The following is a 23735-nucleotide window of genomic DNA, read 5'->3' on the forward strand; positions in this document are numbered from 1 at the left end:
CTATTGGGTATATACCCTAGAACGGAATTGCCAGATACATGATGTTTGGCTTTGGTAGATATTGTTAACTAATTTTCCAAAGTGGTTGGACCAGTTGACAATCCTACCAGCAATGAGTGAGAGTTCTAGTTGTTAAACATCCTTACCAAAACTTAGTATTCTCATACCTTTTAATTTTAGCCACTCTGATGGAAGCATAATGGATCTCACTGTGATTTTCTTATGCATTTCTCTAATGATTAATGACGTTGAGCATATTTTCATATTCTCATTGACCATTTGAATATTATCTTTTGTGAAGCCCTTTTTTAAGTTTTTTGCCCATTTTTCTGTTGGGTGCATGCCTTTTTCTAATAATTTGTAGGAGTTCTTTATATATCCTAAGTCACTTGTTTGGATATATATATTTCAGATATTTTCTTTCAGTCTGTAACTTGCTTTTGCACTCTGTTAATGGTATCTTTTGATGAACAAAAGTTGGTAATTTTTAATGAAGTCCAATTTATCAATGTTTCCTTTTAGTGACTTTTGTGACCCTTTCGAGACATCTTTGCCTATCCCAGTATCATGAAGATATCCTGTTCTCTTCTAAACGTTTTTTGTTTTGCTTCTCACACTTAGCTCTGTGATTCATCTTGAATTAGTTTTTGTGTGATGTGGGGGTCAAGGTTCTTTTTTTTTTTCCCTCATATAAATATCTACTTGCTATTCACTGTTTATTGAAGAGACTGTCCTTTCTGCACTGGAAGCTTTTGCTGTTAATCAGGTAATCATATATATGTTCTATTTCTGGACTCTGTTTTATTTCTTGGTCTTTTATCCTTATATTATCCTTGTAATAATACCACACTGTTACTTAATTACTACAGTAATTAAGTCTGGAACACATATTATGTTTAACCCTAATACCTAGTAGTTAATTCTTCTAGCTCTGTTCTTTTTCTGGGTTGCCTTAAACTTATTCATGACTCTTTACTTAAGAACCTTTATTTTTAAAAGCCTTTGGGGCGCCTGGGTGGCTCAGTCAGTTAAGCGTCCAATTCTTGGTTTCAGCTCAGGTCATGATCTCAGGGTCCTGAGATCAGCCTTGCATAGGGCTCTGTGCTGAGTGCGAGTCTGCTTGAGATTCTGTCTCCCTCTCCCTCTGTCCCTTCTCCCACTCGCCTGCACACATGCTCTCCCCCCTCTGTCTGTCAAATAAATAAAAATCTTTTTAAAAGCTGTGGGATGTCTGGGGTGGGGGCGGTGTTCAGTCGGTTAAGTGTCCGACTCTCTATTTCAACTTAGGTCATGATCTCAGGTTTGTGGGATAGAGCCCTGTCTCAGGCAGGCTCTAGGCTGAGCAAGGAGTCTACTTGTCCCTCTCCCTCCCCCTCACCCACTGGCTCTCTCTCTTGCGCCCTCTCTCTCAAAATCAAAAAAAAAAAGATTTAAATAATAAGAACCTTTATTTGCCTTTGAGTGGCACTGAAAAAAGTTTTTATCCTTTCAAATTTTAACTTTAGAATCAAATCTTATTTGAGTGAAGTGAATTAAACCATAACATTATCTATATAAGCTCTTTGCTTATGCGGTCAAAGCCAGCTGACTTGCTGCTTTGTAAATTACTCATTGGTTAATGTCAAATCCTCTTTTTGGACATTCCCCTGCAGTGTTATTTCACTTCTTTTGGATGGTAAGAGAAGGAAAAAAGATGTTCTCCTGGAGGTCTCCTTTTATTGGATGTGAACTTTACCTGTGGGCAAGGTTTCTTAAGAAGCAGTAAGCTAGGGGCCCCTTGGTGGCTCAGTCGTTAAGCGTCTGCCTTCGGCTCAGGTCATGATCCCAGGGTCCTGGGATCCAGCCCCGAATCAGGCTCCCTGCTCAGCGGGAAGCCTACTTCTCCCTCTCCCACTCCCCCTGCTTGTGTTCCCTCTCTTGCTGTGTCTCTCTCTGTCAAATAAATAAATAAAATCTTAAAAAAAAAAAAAGAAGCAGCAGTAATCTACTTCAAGTAGTACACCCCACTTCACCTCCCTGAAGAAATTCAACATCATAAAACTTGTTTCTGTTTGTACCTGCTCTTATTAAAAATATATTCATCACAAGAGCCTCTTACATATTTAATATCCTTGAATTAAAATAAAATTGGCTGTGTGACCCCTTTCACTGTGAGTGAAAACAAGCATCTTTTGACCATTTTGAATAAATTATACTCAAGATCTTGTAGGCATATTTACCTCAATTTTGTCATACTTTCCATCCTTTATTTTCCTGAGCAATAAAAGGAAAATTGCATTTAACCTCAGGTTTATGTTCATATTTTAATATTGATAAAAGTTCATATGGAAAAATAAGTGAAAATGTATTACTTAGCATTAGACTGTATTTTATAGACTAGTAAAGATGTCTCATGTAAAACTTGATCATAACTAGAGTTTTCTGAGAAATTTTACTTATATACATCTCCCTTTTATACCTGTTTGTTTAAAATCATTTGATGGCTTTTATTTAAAGCATATTGCATAATGCACTTTAAAAAATACAAAATCTTGTATAAAACTAGGATGGTAGCTTATCAAGTTGTCGTATCTTGACTGGCCAGTTGGTGTCACTGTGGCACAGGCAGTGAAATTGTGAATGTTTCTGTCCTGGTTTTTGTGTCTCATTGCAGATGTTTCATTCTTCATTTGGTTTCCCCTCTTAGTCTGTCCTACAGGAGGCCCTGGTTGGATGTTAACTCAACATTCACATTCTAATAGAGATTGTAATGAAAGAGCTTGTCCTAAAAATCCCCTGGTAGCAACTTAACATATGTTAATATTTTGAGGCTTGTTATTCTTTTTCTTAAGATAAGGGACAACAACTATTATAGAGAGACTGTAGAATACTAGTCTTAATATTATCACAGTTTTTTTACAGCAAAAAATTTTTTTTCTAAATAAAAATTCTTGTTTTTTAAAGATCAGTAAAGTTTAATCTTAGAAGGATACAAATTATTCTTTGACTTCTAAACTGTGTATTATTTTTACTTTTTCTGTTAAAGTGCTGGTCAAAATATTAGATTAAAAACATTTGCAATTTGTGACATGAATTAAAGAAGCAAATATGAGCTCCACGAAGTTGAAACTTCTTGTTAATTAAGTTATACTTGGCAGATTTAGTGAAATTATCTTAGTAGATAGAGTTAAAACAAAATTTTTTCTGTGGTAAGCCCCAAACTAAAACCCATAATTTAGTTTTTTCCACCTGTGGACCTTTTCTCTGGAAAAATGTACATATACACAAAACTACCAAATTTTGCATTCAGTTTTAGGGAGTTTAGGACGCCCTCCACCCTGCCTGTGGATCCTTAGTTTCCTGGGTCTTAAAAACCTCTGGTCTACAAGTTTTGAGTTAAATCACAGGATTTTAGTTTAGTAGGAGTACTTTACAGATCCCTGAATCCCACTACTTTATTTTACAGTTGAGGAAAAGGACCGTTGAGGTTGTGATGAAATTACCCTTATAACTGGCTGTACCAAAGGCTTACGTGACTTGATTATAAGTAAGGTGAGGGCAAAAATGTTTCCATTCATTCATTACCTTATCTGCAGTGCTGCCACATAAGAGATAATCCAGGCTTTCATTAAATGTTTGGTGAATAAATGAGTGAATGAAAACACATGTTAAAGCCGGAACTAAAAACACGTTTCTAGACTTCTGTGGAACAACAGGAAGATGTACTGTACTCTCAGACTTGATAAATCCATCTTGTGTCTTTAATTTCCCAGCATGCATCATCGTTGTTGTTGTTGTTGTTGCAATTTTGTATACGTGGCCTTTGTTGTTATTGTTCTAAGGCTTTTATTGAACTAAGTAGTTTTTCCATTCTCCTGTACTTATCAGTCTGGATAATAAACTCTAGCAGTCTGGAGAAGATTGGGGAAGGAACATAAGAATAGAAATGGTCAGAACACTTGTTTTGGACATATTTCCTCCCCTCACCTCAGTGTTGTAACTGCCCATTTATTTATCTGCTTTTCCCAAGAGATTGCAATCAACTTAAGGGCAGAAACAGTGTACACACAGCACAGTTATGATTTCATAGTAGTTGCTCAATAAAGGAATGAATTCCAGTATAAGGACTTAAAAAATTTAACATGTTTTCTACTTCAGCCATCCTGTCCTAGAGTTTGAATACCATGTGATAACAGTTTGTCTCCTTACTACATGTTATTCAATATCACATTTCTGCATTACTCACATCTGGAAAGTTTAGTAGCTCCATCAATGGCAACATTGATTTGATGGGGACTTTTTCCAAAGGCCAGTTTTTACCAGTTGTATATCATGTATATTGTGGACCCTTTTGGAGGTATGGCAAATGTTTTTCAAGGATTGTCTAACCCATGCAAATCTAGATTCATTTTAATATTTACTTTTCAAATAAAGACTACATTCTTAGTACTATTACCACAAATTACGTTTTTAAATATATGTGTTTACTACATATACATCTTTTAAATTAACTCTGGATTGGAATTTCTACTGAAAAGTGTGAATAAATATAATAAATATAATATCTTAATTACAAGATATTGTGCCTATAAAATAGATGGTAGATTCTGCCTTTATTTATAAGCAAACTCTTATCATGAATACGTTTTTTGATTTCTAGTAGCAATTGTTTTGAATGTAGATACATACAAATGTTCCAACAGTGATAAGTCTTTGAATTCAGCATTCCCTTGATGGAGGTTGGCACGTGATTTCATTCTTATCAAATTTCAGTACTATTTAAAGTTTAGACTAAGAGGGCATGGGGAGGGGGTGAGGCCGAGAGGGTAGGCAGAAAACTATCAAAAGATAGTGATTCTGTAAGTTCTTGTTAAATGTTTGTTGACTGAATGAGAGGGGAGGAGGGAGAGAGAGAGGAGACTGAGATTGTGTGTGTGTGTGTGTGTGTGTGTGTGTGTGTTGATAAAATGGAGAAAATAGATGAGTCAGGAGATTTGCTAACTTGATCAAGTGGAATAACAGATACAGGAGGTTGTGACCAAAAAGTGAGTTATTGGACTTAAAATTCCAGAAGTATTGCTTCCTGAGTGATGACAAGGTCCCAAAGAGTGGCCATGGGAATTTCTGGTGGCTTAAGTAGAATGGGGGATGAAAGATGAAAGGAATTAAAGATGAAGCGGTTAATGAAATCTGAGACGGAAGTATAGGTTGGATTGTCTAGTGTATCTTTTATCTGCCCTCACACTTTTTTTGGCCCATTGTCCAACTACAAATTACCAAACCTGTATCAAACTACCAACTCTGGGCTTCCTACAAGTATACTAAGGAGAAAAAAAAAATCATACACACAATAACAGATTGTTATTACTACCACCCATCATTCTGTATCAACATAGGTAGGCAAGCTCATGCGATAGATTTTATTTCATTTTAAGTAACTTATTTCACAGTTTGTATTAAAAAAAAAAAAAAAGGCAGGGGCACCTGGGTGGCTCAGTTGTTAAGCGTCTGCCTTCGGCTCAGGTCATGACCCTAGGGTCCGGGGATCGAGCCCCGCATCGGGCTCCCCACTCAGCCGGGAGCCTGCTTCTCCCTCTCCCACTCCCCCTGCTTGTGTTCCTCTCTCGCTGTGTCTCTCTGTCAAATAAATACATAAAATCTTTAAAAAAAAAAAAAAAGCAAGCAACAGACTAGATACCGTGCCATTATAGGCTATGTTTTTGATGAGCTATTAAAACTCAGCTTGGACCTTATATATCAGTTTGGAAAGAATTGCAAACTGAACATAGAATCATTTCATTCTCTGAAAGTGTGCCCAAGGGCATGCAAAAGGTTGGGAACACCCAGAATAATGGTAAGAGTTGGGGATAGAGCAGAAGACCTGGATGTGCCAAAGCCCTCAATAAATATTTGAGATTGACTAGAAAGAAGGTAGATGACCATGTTAAGGTGGGGAAAAGGGCAGTGAGGCAAAGTGGCCCACAAGGAAATGTGGGATGGGAGTCAGTAATGTACAGGTATGCAAAAACAGTTCTCTACAACAGAGTTCCTTAAAATGTAGACAAAGGATTAGCTGAATCAGCATCACCTGGCTTATTTGTTTGAAATTCTGGCTCCTTGGCTTCATATTCCAACTTAATGAGATCACAGTGGACAGCTGAGAAGAATCTGAATTTTAGTAGGTTCTCAGGTGGTTCTTACCCAAACTAAAGTTTGAGAACTGGTAGTTTAGAAGTATCAGTGGAGAACTGAGAAAATGCTGACCCTGCTTTTATTCCCTTGATAAGCAGAATGTTGGAGAATAATCATCTTTGACTCGAGGTAATTGTGGAGAGGTAGCGAGGCCACTACGAGGAGGTTAGGATGTTGCGATAGTTTACAGTAGGATTGGGGATGTGGAGATCTGTTTGAATAATAGCTTTGCTTCTGGCAGATATTCCTTCTAGGCAGCTGTTAAAACAGCAAAGGGGATTTAAAAAAAAAAAAAGATTTTATTCATTTATTTGAGAGAGATCATGGTGGGGGAAGGAGCAGGGAGGGAGAAGGGAGGAGCAGACTCCCTGCTGAGCACGGAGCCCCGTTGTGGGGTTCAATCCCAGACCCTGGGGTCATGACCTGAGCTGAAGGCGGACGCTTAACCCACTGAGCCACTCAGGTGCCCCAACAAAGGGGATTTTAAATTACCAAAATTCATAGAACATTTAACAGAAACTTTTCAATTTGTTTCTTTAAAAATTATGTAAATGTTTTGGATGGTTTTATCCATTTTGAGGAATGTTTAAATTGAGAAAATTGCTAGCAAATCAAGTATTAGTATTACATCTACTAGATGCTAGGAATGAAAACTAAAGGGGAACAAGATAGATAAGCAACCTGGTCTTAGCTTAGCTTTTACAGTAGGCAGGAAGAGAGAATATAGAAATTAATTAATTTACAGATTTTAATATCATCTGAAAAGTAATATGCTAGGCCAAGTATAGCATGGTCTGAGAACTGGTAGGAAGAGCATGGAAAGATTACCTGAGGAATTGATGAGCAAGCTGAATCTCAAGAATGAGCTGGCCAAATGAAGAAGGGTGAGGGATGTTCCCATCAGAGGCAACTATAAGGAGCTGAAAAAGGTGTAAGACTATAGAGTTGAAAATTTTCTGTTGTTGGAGTGGAGAATGTGGGGGCAGATAGTGAGAAATGAGGCTAGAGAGATTAAGCAGGGACCAGAGCCTGCAAAACCTTAAAATCATGTTGAGGACTTTGGGATTTTACCTAAAAGGCAAAGGGGACTAAATGATGTAAAAATGGGAGGTCTCAATCAGATTCATGTTTTAGAAAGTTCTCTCTGTGGGGCGCCTAGTTGGCTCAGTTGATTAAGCATCTGCCTTCAACTCAGGCCATGATCCCAGGGAACACCCAGAACATCGAGCCCCACATCAGGCTCCCTGCTCAGAGGGGAATCTGCTTCTCCCTTTCCCTCTGCTGCTCCACCTGCTTGTGCTTGCTCTCTGTGTGTCAAATAAATTAAAAAAACCTAAAATAAAAAAGTTTTCTCTGCCTACAGTTTGAAGAATGAATTTCAGGGGTGACAAGACTAGAGACACAGGAGATGGATCAGATTTCCAAGGGAAGTGGGGAAGTGAGACTTCAGACTTTTCTCTTGTAGAGAACCTAGAACCAGTAAAGAACAGCAGACCATTTTAGAAGATGGAGATAAGAGGAAAACAGGGAGAACATAGTGTAAGGGAACTGAGGGACAAGAGAGTTCGTGTGATTTATAGGGTACTTGGAGAATCCTTAACAGATTGTTGCTGGTTACAGGACACACTTTGAGAATCACTCCTTTGTTTAAAATTTCTCCTCTCACCCTACATAAAGGGGAGTATTAATTAATAAATCTCTAGTTCTGCTTATCTGTTGTGGTGTTATGCATCTTACTAAGGATGCTTAACACATCCTTAATAAGATGCATAACAAAATTGGCTAAACATTTTGTGTTCTTTATTTGCTGGTTTTGCACTAACTAGTTCAAAAGTAGATTACTGTACAAAATTATAAATTCCAAAGGTATGTTTTTAGCCTCATTCCTGTTCTTACCTCCATGAAAATCTGCAAAATGAAGGCATTTTGGTTGAAAACTAGCACCTCTTGGAGCACCTGGGTGGCTCAGCCGTTGGGAGTCTGCCTTCGGCTCAGGTCATGATCCCAGGGCCCTGGGATCGAGCCCCGCATTGGGCTCCCTGCTCAGCGGGAAGCCTGCTTCTCCCTCTCCCACTCCCCCTGCTTGTGTTCCCTCTCTCGCTGTGTCTCTCTCTGTCAAATAAATAAAATCTTAAAAAAAAAAAAAGAATAAAATCTTTAAAAAAAAAAAAATTAGCACCCCTTCACAGCTTTATGGAAGCTGTTACTACAAATATTATTTTGTATTCTCTCAAAGGGACTTAAAATGTACATGAAACTTTTTTACCAAAAGCATTATATTTATTGTTTTAGCTTATTAATTGTTTGAAAATTTGTTTTTAAAATATTAAATGCTGAGTATTAACCTAATGCTTTAATAGAAAGTTAACTTTAGGATTACTCCATTTTATTGTATAATTGTTAAGCATGCTTTGCTAAGTCCTAAACTTTGAATTGAATGTCAGTGACATAAAAATGCAAATTAGGGATTTTATGTTGTTGGGTATAGTGGGCTCATTGTTGCTGAAATACATTCTAGAAACCATAGGGGTAAATGCAGTAGCAGATATTTAAAAAGTTACTAAGCTAGGCACAGCCTTATAACTGAGACACTTTAAAAAATAAATTAAGGATCATATAAAGGCACATTTTTGTGAGTTATGAGGCTAAATTATATTAACTTAGAGAATATGTATTTTACAAAAAAACAAAAACAGTCAACAAGCTCATACAATACAGAATGTTACCTCACAAGTCCTACGTTCCTCTCACATAACCCCATATCACTTTGTGTTACACTCAGTTGCTAGACAGCTGTCAAAATGATAATTCTGTTCAGAATCTGAATGGACCCATTTGTACCACTTTTGGTTAGGTTCCTTCTGTTAGTGACAGTTTAGGCATAGAAAGGCCTTAGTGCTTGTCAGATTTCACAGCTGTTTTACATAAAGGTTTTTTTTCTGGAAGAACTTTCGTTTGTTGAGTAAAAGACCCCTAGGAGATCATTGGGAGGAGCCTGAGTGAGATGTAATATCCTCAGAAAACTAGTTGTTTCTTCTAGAGGCCATGCATGAGAAGATGGAAGGCATCCCTGTAACTTCTTGAAAACTTAGATAATCAGAGATATCCGTCATGTTTACTGTGTAACCTCTTACCAACTACTACTACTGTATCTCTTTTCTGGGAATTTACACAGTACTTTGTGACAGGACAGATGATTCAAATGAGTAATGTTCTTTTCAGAGAAGTTCCAAGAACACAGCAAACACAACTGCCCTGGACCTGTATGCCATTTTTATTTTGTTTGCATGTGCTTTTTTTTTTTTTTTAAGATTTTATTTATTTGACAGAGCACAAGTAGGCAGAGGGACAGGGAGAAGCAGACTCCCAGCTGAGCAAGGAGCCCGATGTGGGACTTGATCCCAGGATCCTAGGATCATAACATGAGCCGAAGGCAGGCACTTAACCGACTGAGGCACCCAGGCACCCACATGTGCTTTTTATTCCTCAGATTTTGAGGGGTGTCTTTGATACTTATTTTCTTAGAGAGAGCTAAAAAGTTATCAAGACTTTGAGCAAGGCAACATTCAAGGAAACCATTCTAAAAATAGGTTGACCTTAATGACCAAACTTGCAAAGTTTAAAAAATGTCTTGGTAGTTTGACAGTATTTATTTTGTAAGTGATATATTTGTCTTTCAGGGAGAAAAGATGATCTGGTTTTAATGTAAATATGAATCAAAGGATCATTAATATTTAAAACTAGAAACCACTGATTTACTATATTAAAAAATAAACTGGAAAGGTAAAGATCATTTATTCCGTGAAATGAACAGACTCAGAGATTTGATTTAAAAAGAGGAATTAAATAAAGCTGAGTGTAATGATTTTTCTTTTTAATTCTAAATTTAGAGGAAAAGGATTTTGTCCTGTGACAAGAGATTTTAAGTGACATTAGGAAATAAATGAAAAGGGATGAAAGAGTTAATTTCTTTTGTACTATTAGGAAATTACAAGTTGAGAATGTATTTGCATTAGTGTTTAAACTTCAGCAGATTCTGAAATAATGTTTTTTAAAAGGCATTTTTTTGACTCTTTTAGAAAACGTAGAGACTAAAATAAATTCTAAGTCTCTAATAAATTGCTTATAGCTATTTACATTTACTATACATTCAGTTCATATTGTTTCTTAAAGCCTAGTCCTAACCGTATTGCTACTTAGTAACTAAATGACACATTTTTGTGTCCCAGTTTTTTCATCTGTAGAACAGTACCGTGATAGTACCACTTAGCATTATTGTCAAGATTAAAGAGAGACTATACAAGCAGTTCTTGTTTTGTATAGATTCAATATGCATTAATTTCATTTACCACAGTTTAATTAAATGATGCCAGTCTCCCAAAAACACATCTCAGATTTAAGTCTCCATGGTATATTAACTGTAATTGAATAAAGGACAAACTTCACTGCTAGCACTGGAGTCCATAAATCACTATGTGAATAACAGAGGTGAATCATGATTATCGACTAATCATGTCACTTCTTTCAAAGTCTCTTGGTGATTGGTCATTGCCATACCTGTTATTCAGTTCATACAGACAGCAAACCATGTAGTAGTATTACCTTCTTGTCTCTTGGTCATAAACCCATGTGACATTTTCCAAAAGTGGATGATCAAAAGGGAATGGGTGAATAAAGATGGAAGTCCAGCAAAGAAATGAAAAATGATAACACAGGAAAAAGTGAAATTCATATCAAGCCTAGATGGAGTTTTGGAAGAAATAGCTGACTGTAGGGGATGTTGATTGACACTGCCACTGTTGGAGAGACTCTAGATTTGATCCGGAAGAACTTAATGAAGTCTCACTGATTAACATAAACAAGGAAAGAGCTTTAACATTGTGACAAGAATTTTTGAAGGTTGCAGAATAATCAATATTTTCCATAAATCACTTTGCACGGTTTCAGCTTGCTCGATCATTTTTACAGTCCTACATTGTAATGCAAAGTGAGGACTGCCTATACGTACATTAAAGTGCTTAGAACAATTCCTAGCACTTAGTAAGTGTTCAAGTAATGTTTTTCACTGTAATTATTAGCAATAGCATTAATTAGTTGTAACAATGATTGTAGTAAGGGAGAGGGATGCCTAACATTAAGTGAGTGCCTAAAAATATGTATGGGGTGCTTTGCCTATATTAATTATCTCACCTGATTTTCATAGATTTCATAGAACTCTGAGGTAATTTTTAGCCTATTTTTACAGCTGAACAAACAGGGACTTCTTTAAGAAAGTTTTTAAGTACTTGTCCAGGATCACATAGCCCCTAACTAGGAAAGCTGGTATTCCAATAAGGTATGTCTGAATTATCTTTCCAGGTCTTTCATGTTTCTAGTAATAGTTGGTTCTTGGTGAGACTATGACAATCTTTAAAAAGTGATTTAAGTCTTTGCTATTGGGGCGCCTGGGTGGCTCAGTCGTTAAGCATCTGTCTGCCTTCGGCTCTGGGATCGAGCCCCACATCGGGCTCCCTGCTTAGCAGGAAGCCTGCTTCTCCCTCTCCCACTCCCCCTGCTTGTATTCCCTCTCTCGCTGTGTCTCTCTGTCAAATAAATAAATAAAATCTTAAAAAAAAAAAAAAGTCTTTGCTATTGATAAGCATCTTTAAAATATGCCATAAAAATTCAAAAGATAATTACATGGGGAATTCTAATTGGGATGAAGAAAGCAAGAATAAATCTTTGCAGCTTACTTGTATTTATTATTGTGTTATTGTGCTGTTATTTTATGTTTATTTTTTTTGTTTGTCCCCATAATGATTAGCAATAAGACTTTTAGAATTAAAAAAAATTGTTATAGCTTTGCTTGGATAACATATTGGAATAGGTACCTTTTTTTAAGGCCAATTCAAAGAGATGTCCCTGGTAAAACTAATGTTAATTCGTTTTCTGTTTTGGGGTAGACCTGTCACCTCCATTGACAGTTTCTTATATATATAGCAGTTTCTTTTGGTTTTGCTAATGAAAAACTCTGGATGCTGAGTATGCATAGGTTTTACCACTATTTTTTAATGTTTTTATTAAATATTAGATGTAAAAGAATGTTGGCACAAAATGTATAAGATATAAAGAACAACAATACAAATGAAAGGCATCAAGATTGGAAAGGAAGAGATAAAACTATTTCTATTTGCAATGTGGTCTTGTATATAGAAACTCCTAAGGAATACACACACACACACACACACACAATTTCAAATTATTAGAACTGATAAGTTCAGCAAAGTTGTGAGGTACAAGAGCATTATTGCAAAGCCCAATTTATTTTTAAGGAATAAATAATGCAAAAACAAAATTTTTAAAATTTCAGTACTCAGGAATATGTGTAAGACTTGTACACTGAAAGCTATAGAACATTGTTGAAAAAAGTTAAAGATCTAAGTCAGTGGAAGGACATCACATGTTTATGGATCAGAAGACTTAATTCATTAAAGTGGCAGTGCTCCCCAAATTAATCATATTCAACATAATCGCTATCAAGTCCTGTTTTTTGTAGAAATCGACAAACTGGTCATATGTAAAATCAAGAGATCCAGAATAGCCAAAAAAGTCTTGAAAAAGATGAACAGTTATAGGGCTCACTGATTTTAAAACTTACGACAAAGCTGCAGTAATCAAACAGTATGGTACTCACATAAGGAGGACATAGGCTAGTGGAGCAGAATTGAGAGTACAGAAGTAGACCCTTACATTTGTGGTCAGTTGAATTTCACCAAGAGCAGCAGGAGTTTTCAATAAGGAAAGGATAGTCTTTAAGAAAGGGTGCTGGGACAACTGGATATCCATATGCAAATAATGAAGTTGGATGGAGACCTCACACCATACTAAAAAATTAACTCAAGGGGTGCCTGGCTGTCTCAGTCAGTGGATCATGCAACTCTTGATCTTGGGGTTGTGAGTTTGAACCTCACGTTGGGTGTAGAGGTAGCTTAAAAATAAAATCTTTAAAAAAATTAACTCAAAATGAATCAAAGATTTAAATATAAGAGCTACAAATATAAAATTCTTAGAACAAAAAACGTATAAATCTTCATGACTTTGGATTACGCACTTTCGTTTCTTAGATACAACACCAAAAGCATAAGCAACAAAAGAAAAGAGATAAATTGGACTTAATCAAAATTTAAAACACCATGAAGAAAGTTAAAAGAACACCATGAAGAAAGTTAAAAGGCAGCTCACAGAATGGGAAAAAATATTTGCAGATCATACATCTGGTAAGGGAATTGTGGCATAAAGCTCACATGGCTCACTCCCTCACACTGCTTCCAGGAATCTGCCCACCCAAAGTAGCTGGTTGCCTGTCACTCTGTATCTCTCTTACCCTGCCTTAAAAACAAACAAACAAACTTACTACTTGTTACTTACAGCACTTATTACTGCCGTACATTTATTTGTTTACTACCAGGCTCCTTCACCTTCCTCCCCCCAGGTGAGTCTGATTGGGGCAGAGACTAGTTCCTACACTGCTCTATCTGTAGCTAGAGCAGTAGCTGTCGTTGGTGTTCATTAAATGTTGGGACAATGAATGAGTAAATCCTTTAAGTTCCAGAGCTCAAGCAGTACTTTCTCTTTTCCTATTTGGTTCTCATAGATTTAGTCCCTATTCTGAATTCCTCTGATACCTATTGCCTTTACTTTGGCAACAAGTTCAACTTTGACATTAATATTTGTATATCTTGTCTATCCGGTGAGGCAAGGACTGTACCTTACCTTTTTCTTCGCCTAGAAAGTCTAGGATACAGCAGGAGTCAGCAAAAACTCATTAAATTTAAAAATAAACCAAGTTAATCTGTATGGTGTTGAATCACAAGTCCTTTCAACAAATTCATTTATTCATTTGACGAATATTTAGTGAACATCTATATCTCAGGCACTATTTCAGGTGCTAAACATATCGCAGTAAACAAAATGGGCAACAACCCTGCTTTCATGAAGCTTACAGTATATAGAGAGAGGAGATAAAAATAAACATAAATACTGAGTGATACCTGCTATGAGAAGAATAAAACAGTAAGCGGAATAGGGAGTTCCAGTGTGACGTTGTGAGAGTTCTATTTTAATTTAGTTTAGTTTTTTACTATTTTATTTTTTAAAGATTTATTTATTTTAGAGAGAGTTGGGGGGGCAGACAGAGAGAATTTCAAGCAGACTCTCTGCTGAGCACGGAGCCCGATGCAGGGCTCAATCCCATGACCGAGATCGCGACCTGAGCCAAAACCAAGAGTTGGACGCTTAACTGACTGAGCCACCCAGGTTCCCTGAGAGTTGCTATTTTAATCGTTGTTGGGGGAAAGCCTCTCTGACTAAAGGAGCAAGCCCTGTAGATGTCTGGTAGGAGAGCTTTGGGGGCGGGGGGAACAGGAAGTACAAGTCTCTTCAACAAAGATTCTTGTGTTTGAAGTGACTGTGTGGTTGTAAGGCTGAGGCTGGTAGGAGATGAAGTCAAATCATGTAATGCCTTGAGAACATTTAACAGTCTTGGTTTTCTTCAAGTGAGATGGGAGGCTATTGGAGAGTTTTTGCATGCAGGATAATTTTGGTTGATGTGTGGATTTAGAGGTGTGTGTCTTGGGTAGAAGCAGGGAGACCAATTAAAAGGTTCTTGGAGTAATCCAGTTGAAATATGATGCTAGCTTATTAGACCAGAGTGGTAGCAGTGGAAGTGGTGAGAATTGGTTTGATCCTGGATATGTTTTGAGAGTAAATCTGATAGAATCTGCTAATGGTTTGGATGTGGACATAAGAGAGAATCAAACATAATTCCTAAGATTTGGGCTAAGATTTTGGTAATAGAGATGCTGTTAACTGAAAGGAGTGAAAATATAGGTGGTATTATTTTGTTTTGTCTGTTGGGGCTTGGGGATTTACTGTGGAATCAGTCAGTTTTTGACACATTAAGTTTGAGATACGTATTTAATATCCAAGTCGAAATAACAAGTATGTAATCAGATATATTGGAGTTAAAGAGGGAGGCCCAGGTAAGACACCTAAATTTGGAAGTTGTCAATGTATAGATGGTTTTTAAAGCCAGAAGAATCAATTAGATCACCCAAGAAGTGGCTATAGGAGAAAAAGTGCTCTGACTGAACCCTGGGGCACTCCAGAATTTGGAGGTTGGGGAAATGAGGAGGAATCAGCAAAGGAGACAGTGGAATATAACAGATGATGTAAGAGGAAAGTCAAGAGTGTCTGAAGTTAGCTGGGGGGGTTGAAAGTACAACAAGGAGGGAACAATTACCTATGTCAAATACTGTTTGATAAATGATAAATTTGATAAGTCAAATGCTGTTTGATGAGAATTGACTTCATTAGTTACTAATTCATTAGGGTCCACCATACCAATCGAATAATTGCCTAAGCAAAATTAATGAGCTTCTCAGGAAAAACTTGTCTCAACATTTGCCAGTTATGTATCTGTTAAATGTAGACTTTGCTAGGGAGCCTGGGTGGCTCAGTCAGTTAAGTGTCCAACTCCCTGTTTTCAGCTCAGGTTGTGATCTCAGGGTTGTGAGATCAGGCCCTGTCTCAGGCTCCACGCAGAGTCTGCTTAAGATTCTCTTTCTCCTTCTCCCTTTGCCCCTCCCCCCCTTTTCTCTTTTTCTAAAATCTTTTTAAAAAAATTTAAACTTTGCCAATTAGAAAATTTAAAATGTTAGTCCTGAGTTTTCAAATTGTAACTGTACATTATATGTGATGTGGTACCATATTAAGAAAGGATTTCAAAGACATGTTTTTGTTTTAGTGCATCATTTGTCATTGTGTGAAACCAATGGAATCCATTCATAGACTCTGATTGTAAAATTGGGTAATTCCTCATATCCAAGCCAGAGGAAAGAAAGGACTTTTGGAAATCTGTGTTTCTTAGCTTTCTTTCTTTTTTTTTAAACTATAAGACGGAATGTGGAATATTATATTTATTACAGCTAAGTTCCAATTAGAAGCTAATCTGCAGTTGGGTTGACTACTATCAGTGTTTAACATAAATTTAAATAGCAGAAAATTTCCTTTACCTCAGCCTGATTGAAATCCAAGAAGCTTTGCTTACCTAGCTAACCTTGAAACCAAAGGAAAATTAGTATTGCAAGTGAATGATTCGTTTATACTATTAGCTAGGCTCATCATGATTGTATTAGACATCAGTTTTTACATAATAGACTTTTTAGTCCTCTTAATTCTGTTCTTTAAAATGATTTTTCTGATGTATCAGTAGCTTAGAAATTTGAAAATTGTATTTTAGTATCCGCCTGCTGCTTAGTTCTAGAATAATGGAAGTATTCTGTATTTGACATACACCATACCTCTTAATAGCAAATCTTGCTGAGTTTGCTGCTGGTTATACATCATTATCGAATGACACAACAGCATTCTCTACATAGTAGAGAAAAAGATAGTTTAGGATGTGAGTAAAAGGACACCATTATGCTGAACTGCCATGTGGTGTGAGATTTTTTATGAAGATTTTCTCTTTTATTCAAATGTTGCCAAGGATTTGAAGCGTTCATTACCAGCTGGACTTGGTCTCTCAGAAACCCAAATTACATCTCATGGCTTTGACAATACCAAAGAGGGGGTTATTGAAGCAGGAGCATTTCAAGGTAAGAGCCTACATATTTTTAAAGATGGCTGGGTGGAGGATGGGAGAAATGCATCAAAAGCTATCTTTATTAATAAAGCATTATAAAGTCCTTTGATTCTGTGATAAAACACTGATTTTATAAGCATAATTTTTTCTCTTCAATTTAAATAATTTAGGAATTGTTTTAGTAGTCTTCCTTATATAAATAGATCAATATGCATAATTTCACTGATTATTAAAGAATTGGTTTTAAAATATTAAAGTAAAAACTGAAAAATTATATAAAAAATGCAGATTTAAATTATTTTAGCTTTTAACCACAAAATTTATAAGTATTATTTTATATAAATACATATTTCCTATTTCAAAACAATTAGAAAAGTAACTTTTGTTTTTCCTATTACACATTCCATGTAAGAGGTCTCCCAAGACCACCCTCAGATTCAGTAATTTGCTGAGAGTACTCACAGAACTCAGTATATAGTCATACTCATGACGATGATTATTACAGAGAAAGTATACCAAACACAATTAGCAAGGGCAAAGGATGCCTGAGGCAGTCTGGCAAAAGTAGGCATAACTTACAAGGGTCTTCTCCCACAGGACATTAGACAGCAGTCATTAATTATGTTTAATTCCCCCAGCAGACTGTGACAACATGTATGAACTATTGCAAACCAAGGAAGCTCTTTAGAGCCTCAGTGCCCAGGGCCTTTATTGGAGATTGCTTGTATAGGCACCCTCTGCCTGGCAGGTACCAACATTCCAGACTCCCAGAAGGAAAACAGGCGTTTAGCATAAACCACATTGTTTGTATAAACAGTTTAGGCATAGTGAACCAGTTTTACCATTCTAGGAATGGAGGCCCAAAATATAAGTTTCCAGATGCCAACCAAAAGGCCAATTATGTAAGCTGGACTCTTTAAGGATAAACAGACTTGCTATGTTAACTCTTTTCTGCACACATTTCATATATAGGTCTATTTTTAATATAAGGGAAAAGTTGCATCCTTTTAATACTTTGCATATAATAACCTTTTTCAGGTGTTTTTTTAATTTTCACGTGAGTGAAAGTAAAACCATTTAAACATTTGGAGATAAAAAATGAATTGTTTTTTTCTTTAGCTATAGTTAAAATAGTAGGTATATTTGATGTTCAATGAAGTATATTTTAAAACTTCATTATAATTTCATAAAATGAAAAAAAATCTCTGTGCCTTTGCAATCCTTAGCCCTCTTGTAGATAATAGTATTCTGTATTTTTATTATACTAATAGCCAATACTTGATTCAAAAACAACTTATATTTTGAAATATATTCTTTCCTAAATGGGTCCTGCAAATAAGCATTTAGGATAATCCAGAATAACAGCCTCTGCTCTAGGCTATAAAATGAATGGGCTATCTAGTGACATCATTTTTCCCCCTTTTTATCCTTAGGTTCAGAAAAATAAAACCATAGAAAGGTAACATATGTGTCAGTATCTCAGTAGTCATTATGTAGCATTCTGGCTAGCATATCTTATCTAGGGGATAACTTTGATTTTGAAAGGGTTGACTGCCTAAAATTATGAGTGCTTAAAGGATAAAAGGCTTGCATAATGTGACACCATTTTTGGACCAGTCACCAATTTCCAAATTTAAATGTCAATAGGAAATATAAAAATGCTTTTACTATTAAGATGTTTTAAGTATTCTCAGTGAAATTATTTAACTGATATTTGGTTTAATCTTTTTCCCCTTAAGTAGAATAGTAGTATACAATGATTGAAATCAACTGACCATTATAAACTGTTGTGTGTAAGCATGGAAATGCTGACAAGTTTCACTTGCTTATTGATATATCCTAGTCCTTCAAAGTGGAATAAAAAATATGTTTCATGATAATGGCAGTAATTTATGTCTCTTTGAATTGTCTTTATGTAATTTTTTTTAACATAAGTTACATTGTTGATCAGTATATTAAAAAGAATCATTCTGCCTTATGCAGATTAGTTAAGCATTTATTAGAAAGCTGTAGTTTTTTTGTTTTTTTGTTTTGTTTTTTCAGAAAGTTGTAGTTGTTTTAAGTGTCTTTGTTTAAAAGTATTTACAGATAAATTGGAATGAACATGAGAAAAAGCAACACTATTAAAATGTATGAAATTGGTCTTATGAAAAAAATGTGAAAGGACTTGGGGCTCTTTTAGCTCTCTGGAAAAATGACTGAATAATAACTTAATAATGACTTTATTACTTGAACAGTTGCTTCAAGAAAAGTATTAACCATTTACTTTTCCATCTCTAGAGCAAATTTAGGAGAACTTATACTTAACTTTAGCCTACCAACAGCAAATACTGAAAGCTACCTAACAAATACATTGCAGAATTAGTAATAGTGGGAATCATGAATAAATCAAAGCTCATTAGAGTGAAGTACACTTGATACCTGAGTTTTGTTTTAGTGGGGTGTTGATCATTACCTACATATATTCATATTCCTAGATTCCTGTTATTGAGGTAAAATGGAGCTAATTCCTCAAAATTTAGTCAATAAGCAAGATTTTAGATTTTTAAGAATTATTTTTTATTGGATATTAGTGAATGATTTTAGTATTGAATTTAGTCTAAATTAGTGGTTTAAAGGGTTGAAGATACAGAGAAGTGATAATAACCCATGAAAGGAAAAGGAAAAGGCTGGGAAAAAACCCAGTTACCAGGGCACCATGTCTTTTGCTATTTCAGTTTGGAAGGTTCTATATCATTTGTTACATATATTATACACATCTCCTGTGTCATGGGATTATTTCTTATGAAAGATTAATAAACAGTAATAACCAGAACAACAGAGCTCTGTTCCTGGGATCATCAAGAAGTAGAATTACAGTAGTCATTTTTTTTTTTTAACATTTGCTTATATAACAGAAACCCTTGTGCCTTGGATAGTAGAGATAGTCTTTGTTTAAAATGGTGATTGGATTGGATAACCTATTAAAATGCCTTCCAACTCACTAAGTAATTTATGGATTGGTGTTTTCTGTATTGAATTTAATAATGGAGATTTTAGGGTGTGAATTCAGAGCATCTGAGTCTCTGATAAGCTGTTTAACCCCTCTGGGGTTTATTTCTCCTATAGTTTAATGTCAGACTTAGTTGATTTCTGTCATCCCTTCTAATTTTAAATTTTATAGTTTATCAGATTTAAAGAGATAAATATCTCCTACTTTGAAAGGTAGTGCCAGTCTATTTAGGTCTATTGCATGTTTGGATTTTAATGTTAGATCTAGTTCAAATTAAAATTGGTTTTCATATTATTAAAACTGGTGACTATTTCTCCAACAGAACTTAGTATATCTGGGATATAATCAATTTTTACTAACTCTAAGTAAAGAAATTTGATCTTGATTTCTGTTCTATTAGAACATTTTAATTACAAATTTGTTTCATTATATGATTTCTAGGGAACTGGGAGAGTGTAGTTGAAATAAAAGTACCTTACAGACTTGAAAATATTCTCAGCTGAATCTGGAAGGATATTAAGTTTTTCAACTTTTAATTATCATTCCCTTAAAGATGTACAGACTTCAGAATTTAAAATAAAGAAAGCAGTTAAAGTTACATGGTTTTATTTGGTTTAATGCCGGACATTAGAACAATGTTGGATAGTCAATTTTCTCATTTTGTAGATAACTAAGGCTCAGAGATATTAATTAATTTGCTAGGACATTCCTGCTACTGTGTGGCAAATAGAGCCAGAATTTCAAATTCAGAGTTAAGAATTTAAAATTCAGTTGTGTTTCATTCAAAAATTGTTTTTTTCCTATGATTCTCAAACTTCCAGTTGAATTTGAGAATAATTTGAGTGGCTTTTAAAAAACCACAAATGCCTAATGTACAGCATGGTGACTATAGTTAATAATACTGTCTTGTATACTTGAAATTTGCTAATAGAATAGATCTCAATTAACCGCGGAAATGTAACCAAAACAAGTGATGGATATATTAGTTTGTGGTAATCATTTCACAATGTATACATATATCAAAACATCACACTGTACACCTGAAATATATACAGATTTTTTTGTTTAATAAATAAAAATAATTGAATAAAAAAGGTAAAACTGAAAAAAAAAAAAAACCTACAGATACCCACTGATGATCAGTAGATCATCTTGTGGAGTGTCCCAGCTATGTTTTAAAAGCTCCATTCTTGTGATTAGTTAGAATAGCACTCTACATCAGCACTTCTCAAACTTGAGAATACATACAAATCACCTAAGGATCTTGTGAAAATGCAGATTCTAGTTCAGTAGGTCTAGGACAGGGCCTGAGTGTTTGGATTTTTAATGAGCTCTCAGGTGAAATCCCTGATGTAGGTCCCTTGCATCCATACTGTGAGTAGCAGTGATCTACACTGCGTGCTATTGGATTTATGATGTGAAATTTTGGACTACAATTCTTGTGAACGCTGTGACTCGTACACATTTTGTGAATTCTAATTTTGGGACATTATTACATACCTTTGTTTATTTAAAGACCTTTCCTTTGAATGTAGAAGTAGCACATTATAAAATATTTACTTAAGCTTTAAATCGTTCAGCTATGGAACTTTAATCATATTCTGTTAATTGATTTGGAAATAGCAGAGTCCAGGTAAAGTCCTGTTTAGACGTGATCTTGCCAAGTTTTGTCTTATATGTGTTTTGTTTGGTTTCAACAGTTCCATGAAAAGTTTATACAAGAACTCGCCCTGATCACATCCATTTATTTTTAGTCCATTCCTGCAAGAAAGCAAATATATTAATTCCAGTTTTTAATCCTAGCTTTTTAATATTTTAAGAGCAATGTCAGTAAACCGATACTCAAAATGTGCAGTATGTAGAGGAGGAAAAGGATTTTCACAGTTAAATGTCTATCCTTTCCAGGTTCCCAGGCACCACCATTGCCATCTGTTATGTCTCCTAGCAGGGTTGCAGCTAGTCCACTGGCTCAACAAGGAAGTGATTTAATTGTTCCTGCAGGTATTCACTGCACTGATTGGATAAAGCCCTTCTTGCTACTTCTAAACTAAACTAATTCACTCAGTTTCATAATCCCTTGCTTTATATTCTTAGGTGTGTGTAATTCTGGCTTTTTTTGGTGGCTGCTTCTTTCTTTTTTAACAATAACGGAAATAATCTTTCTAGGCATACCTATTTTTCTGGCTTTTCAGTGTTATTAACTATATATCTTAAACCTGAAATTTAATTCACTTTAAGATTAAAAAACATTGTAAAATTGGATTCATTTTATTTTATTTTTTAAGATTTTATTTATTTATTTGACAGAGAGAGACACAGCGAGAGAGGGAACACAGCAGAGGGAGTGGGAGAGAGAGAAGCAGGGTTCCTGCGGAGCAGGGAGCCCGATGCGGGGCTTGATCCCAGGACCCTGGGATCATGACCTGAGCCGAAAGCAGACGCTTAACGACTAAGCCACCCAGGCGCCCCAAAGTGGATTCATTTTAAATCATGCTTTCTTAACTCTGGAAAAATGTAGATTTACTTATTTGATCCTCTCAGCTTTGCAGCTCTGCTCTCTGTTTTCGGTTAAACAAAAAAGGAGCCTTCAACAACTGGGTTGTTCATTATTTGGAATGGGTCAAGTGGAAAATGTTGTATCTTCCTATTTTCAACCACAGCTTACAGATAGCTTGCAGATTGCAACAAAATGATATGTAATTTACCAGTTATGCCCAATGAAAAGTACTTGGGGAAAATGCATTTCTTTGCATTGAATTTGCTCTATACTTTAATATTGCTGGACTATAAAAACAGGAAAAAGTTGAACTACATATTTCTTTTAACATGAAATGTTAACATTCTGTATTTTGTTTCTATGAGAATTTTGTAAATCTTAAATGTATTTGATTTTATATACCGTTCTTGATCTTAGGTTATGGTAAAGTTGTGGCAAAGGCACAGTCTGACTGTAGGAGTAAGTGAGAAAAGAAATTTTTGCTCTGACTTTAAAAACCATTTTTTAGAACTTTTTCTCTTCTCCTTATTTCATTGTTCTTTTTAAATTATTACAAAGTTTTTACTCTAAGTCATTAGTATCATAAGCATTTAACTATTTTCTTCTATGAAAAATATTTACTATAGAAACTCTATACTGGTAGAGTTGCTTTTATGTCATAATTTCTTAATAGTTGGAGCAGTACATTGTCAGGGCTTTATACTGCCTTTATTAATTATGGCTTTTTGCAGGAGGGTGGGTGGTCTCTTGAGAAAAAAAGGAGGTACAATGTAGGTCTTGTTTTAGCCTAGCCTTTCATACTGGTGGTAAGATATTTTTAATGACTATCTGAAATTTGAATTATATTTTTAAATCCTCCAAAATTATAGTAACCTCTGTTGTTACTCTGTTCTACATTGTATGATGAAAGGAGATCACTGTGAAGAGTACATAACCTTTCCAGATTTTTACTGACACAGTTTTTTTTAGGGTCATTAGGTTATAAGATTAATTGTGGGAATTTTGTTTTCTAGAAGTAAAGAGCTTATTTAGAAAAGAAGGCTGGTTGCAGCATTTTTTTTTTTTAAGATGATAGACAAACCACAAAGCATTTGTGTTTAATTGGCAGAAATATTTTTTAAGTGTTTGGAAATTGTCCTCAATTATTCCAGAAAGTTCTAGTCCTTTACTTTGTGGAAACCGTTTTATTTTTAAATGCATAAGTAGTTTAATTTGAATAGCATCAATGGTTTGGTTTTTTTTCCCCTACTTGTCTTTATCTAGTTTGTGTTTTATCTTCTGTTATGATCATGCAGGTGGCCAGAGAACACAGACCAAAAGTGGACCAGTTATTCTAGCAGATGAAATAAAAAATCCTGCAATGGAAAAGTTAGAGCTTGTTAGAAAATGGAGTCTAAACACCTACAAGGTTTGTATTTTTTTAATGTTTCCACCCTAACTAGCTCTAAGAA

General features: G+C 35.4%; 1 protein-coding gene across 9 annotated transcripts in view; it reads left to right on the plus strand.

Annotated features, from left to right (window-relative positions):
* The window catches only part of ARFIP1 (ADP ribosylation factor interacting protein 1), a 122212-nt gene that overhangs the window by 41513 nt on the left and 56964 nt on the right, over positions 1-23735 (plus strand). For 6 of the 9 annotated variants that reach the window (XM_032413013.1, XM_032413012.1, XM_032413015.1 and 3 more), the window contains 3 exons: positions 16700-16808; positions 21693-21788; positions 23580-23692. In XM_032413013.1, coding sequence (XP_032268904.1) covers positions 16700-16808; positions 21693-21788; positions 23580-23692 — 318 coding nt within the window. Of the gene's footprint in view, positions 1-13263; positions 13428-16699; positions 16809-21692; positions 21789-23579; positions 23693-23735 lie in introns of those variants that run through there. The other 3 variants (XM_032413016.1, XM_032413014.1, XM_032413018.1) reach the window with 2 other exon arrangements.

This window comes from Phoca vitulina, unplaced genomic scaffold (genome assembly GCF_004348235.1).
Source record: "Phoca vitulina isolate PV1807 unplaced genomic scaffold, GSC_HSeal_1.0 scaffold14, whole genome shotgun sequence".
Classification (NCBI taxonomy): Eukaryota; Metazoa; Chordata; class Mammalia; order Carnivora; family Phocidae; genus Phoca; species Phoca vitulina.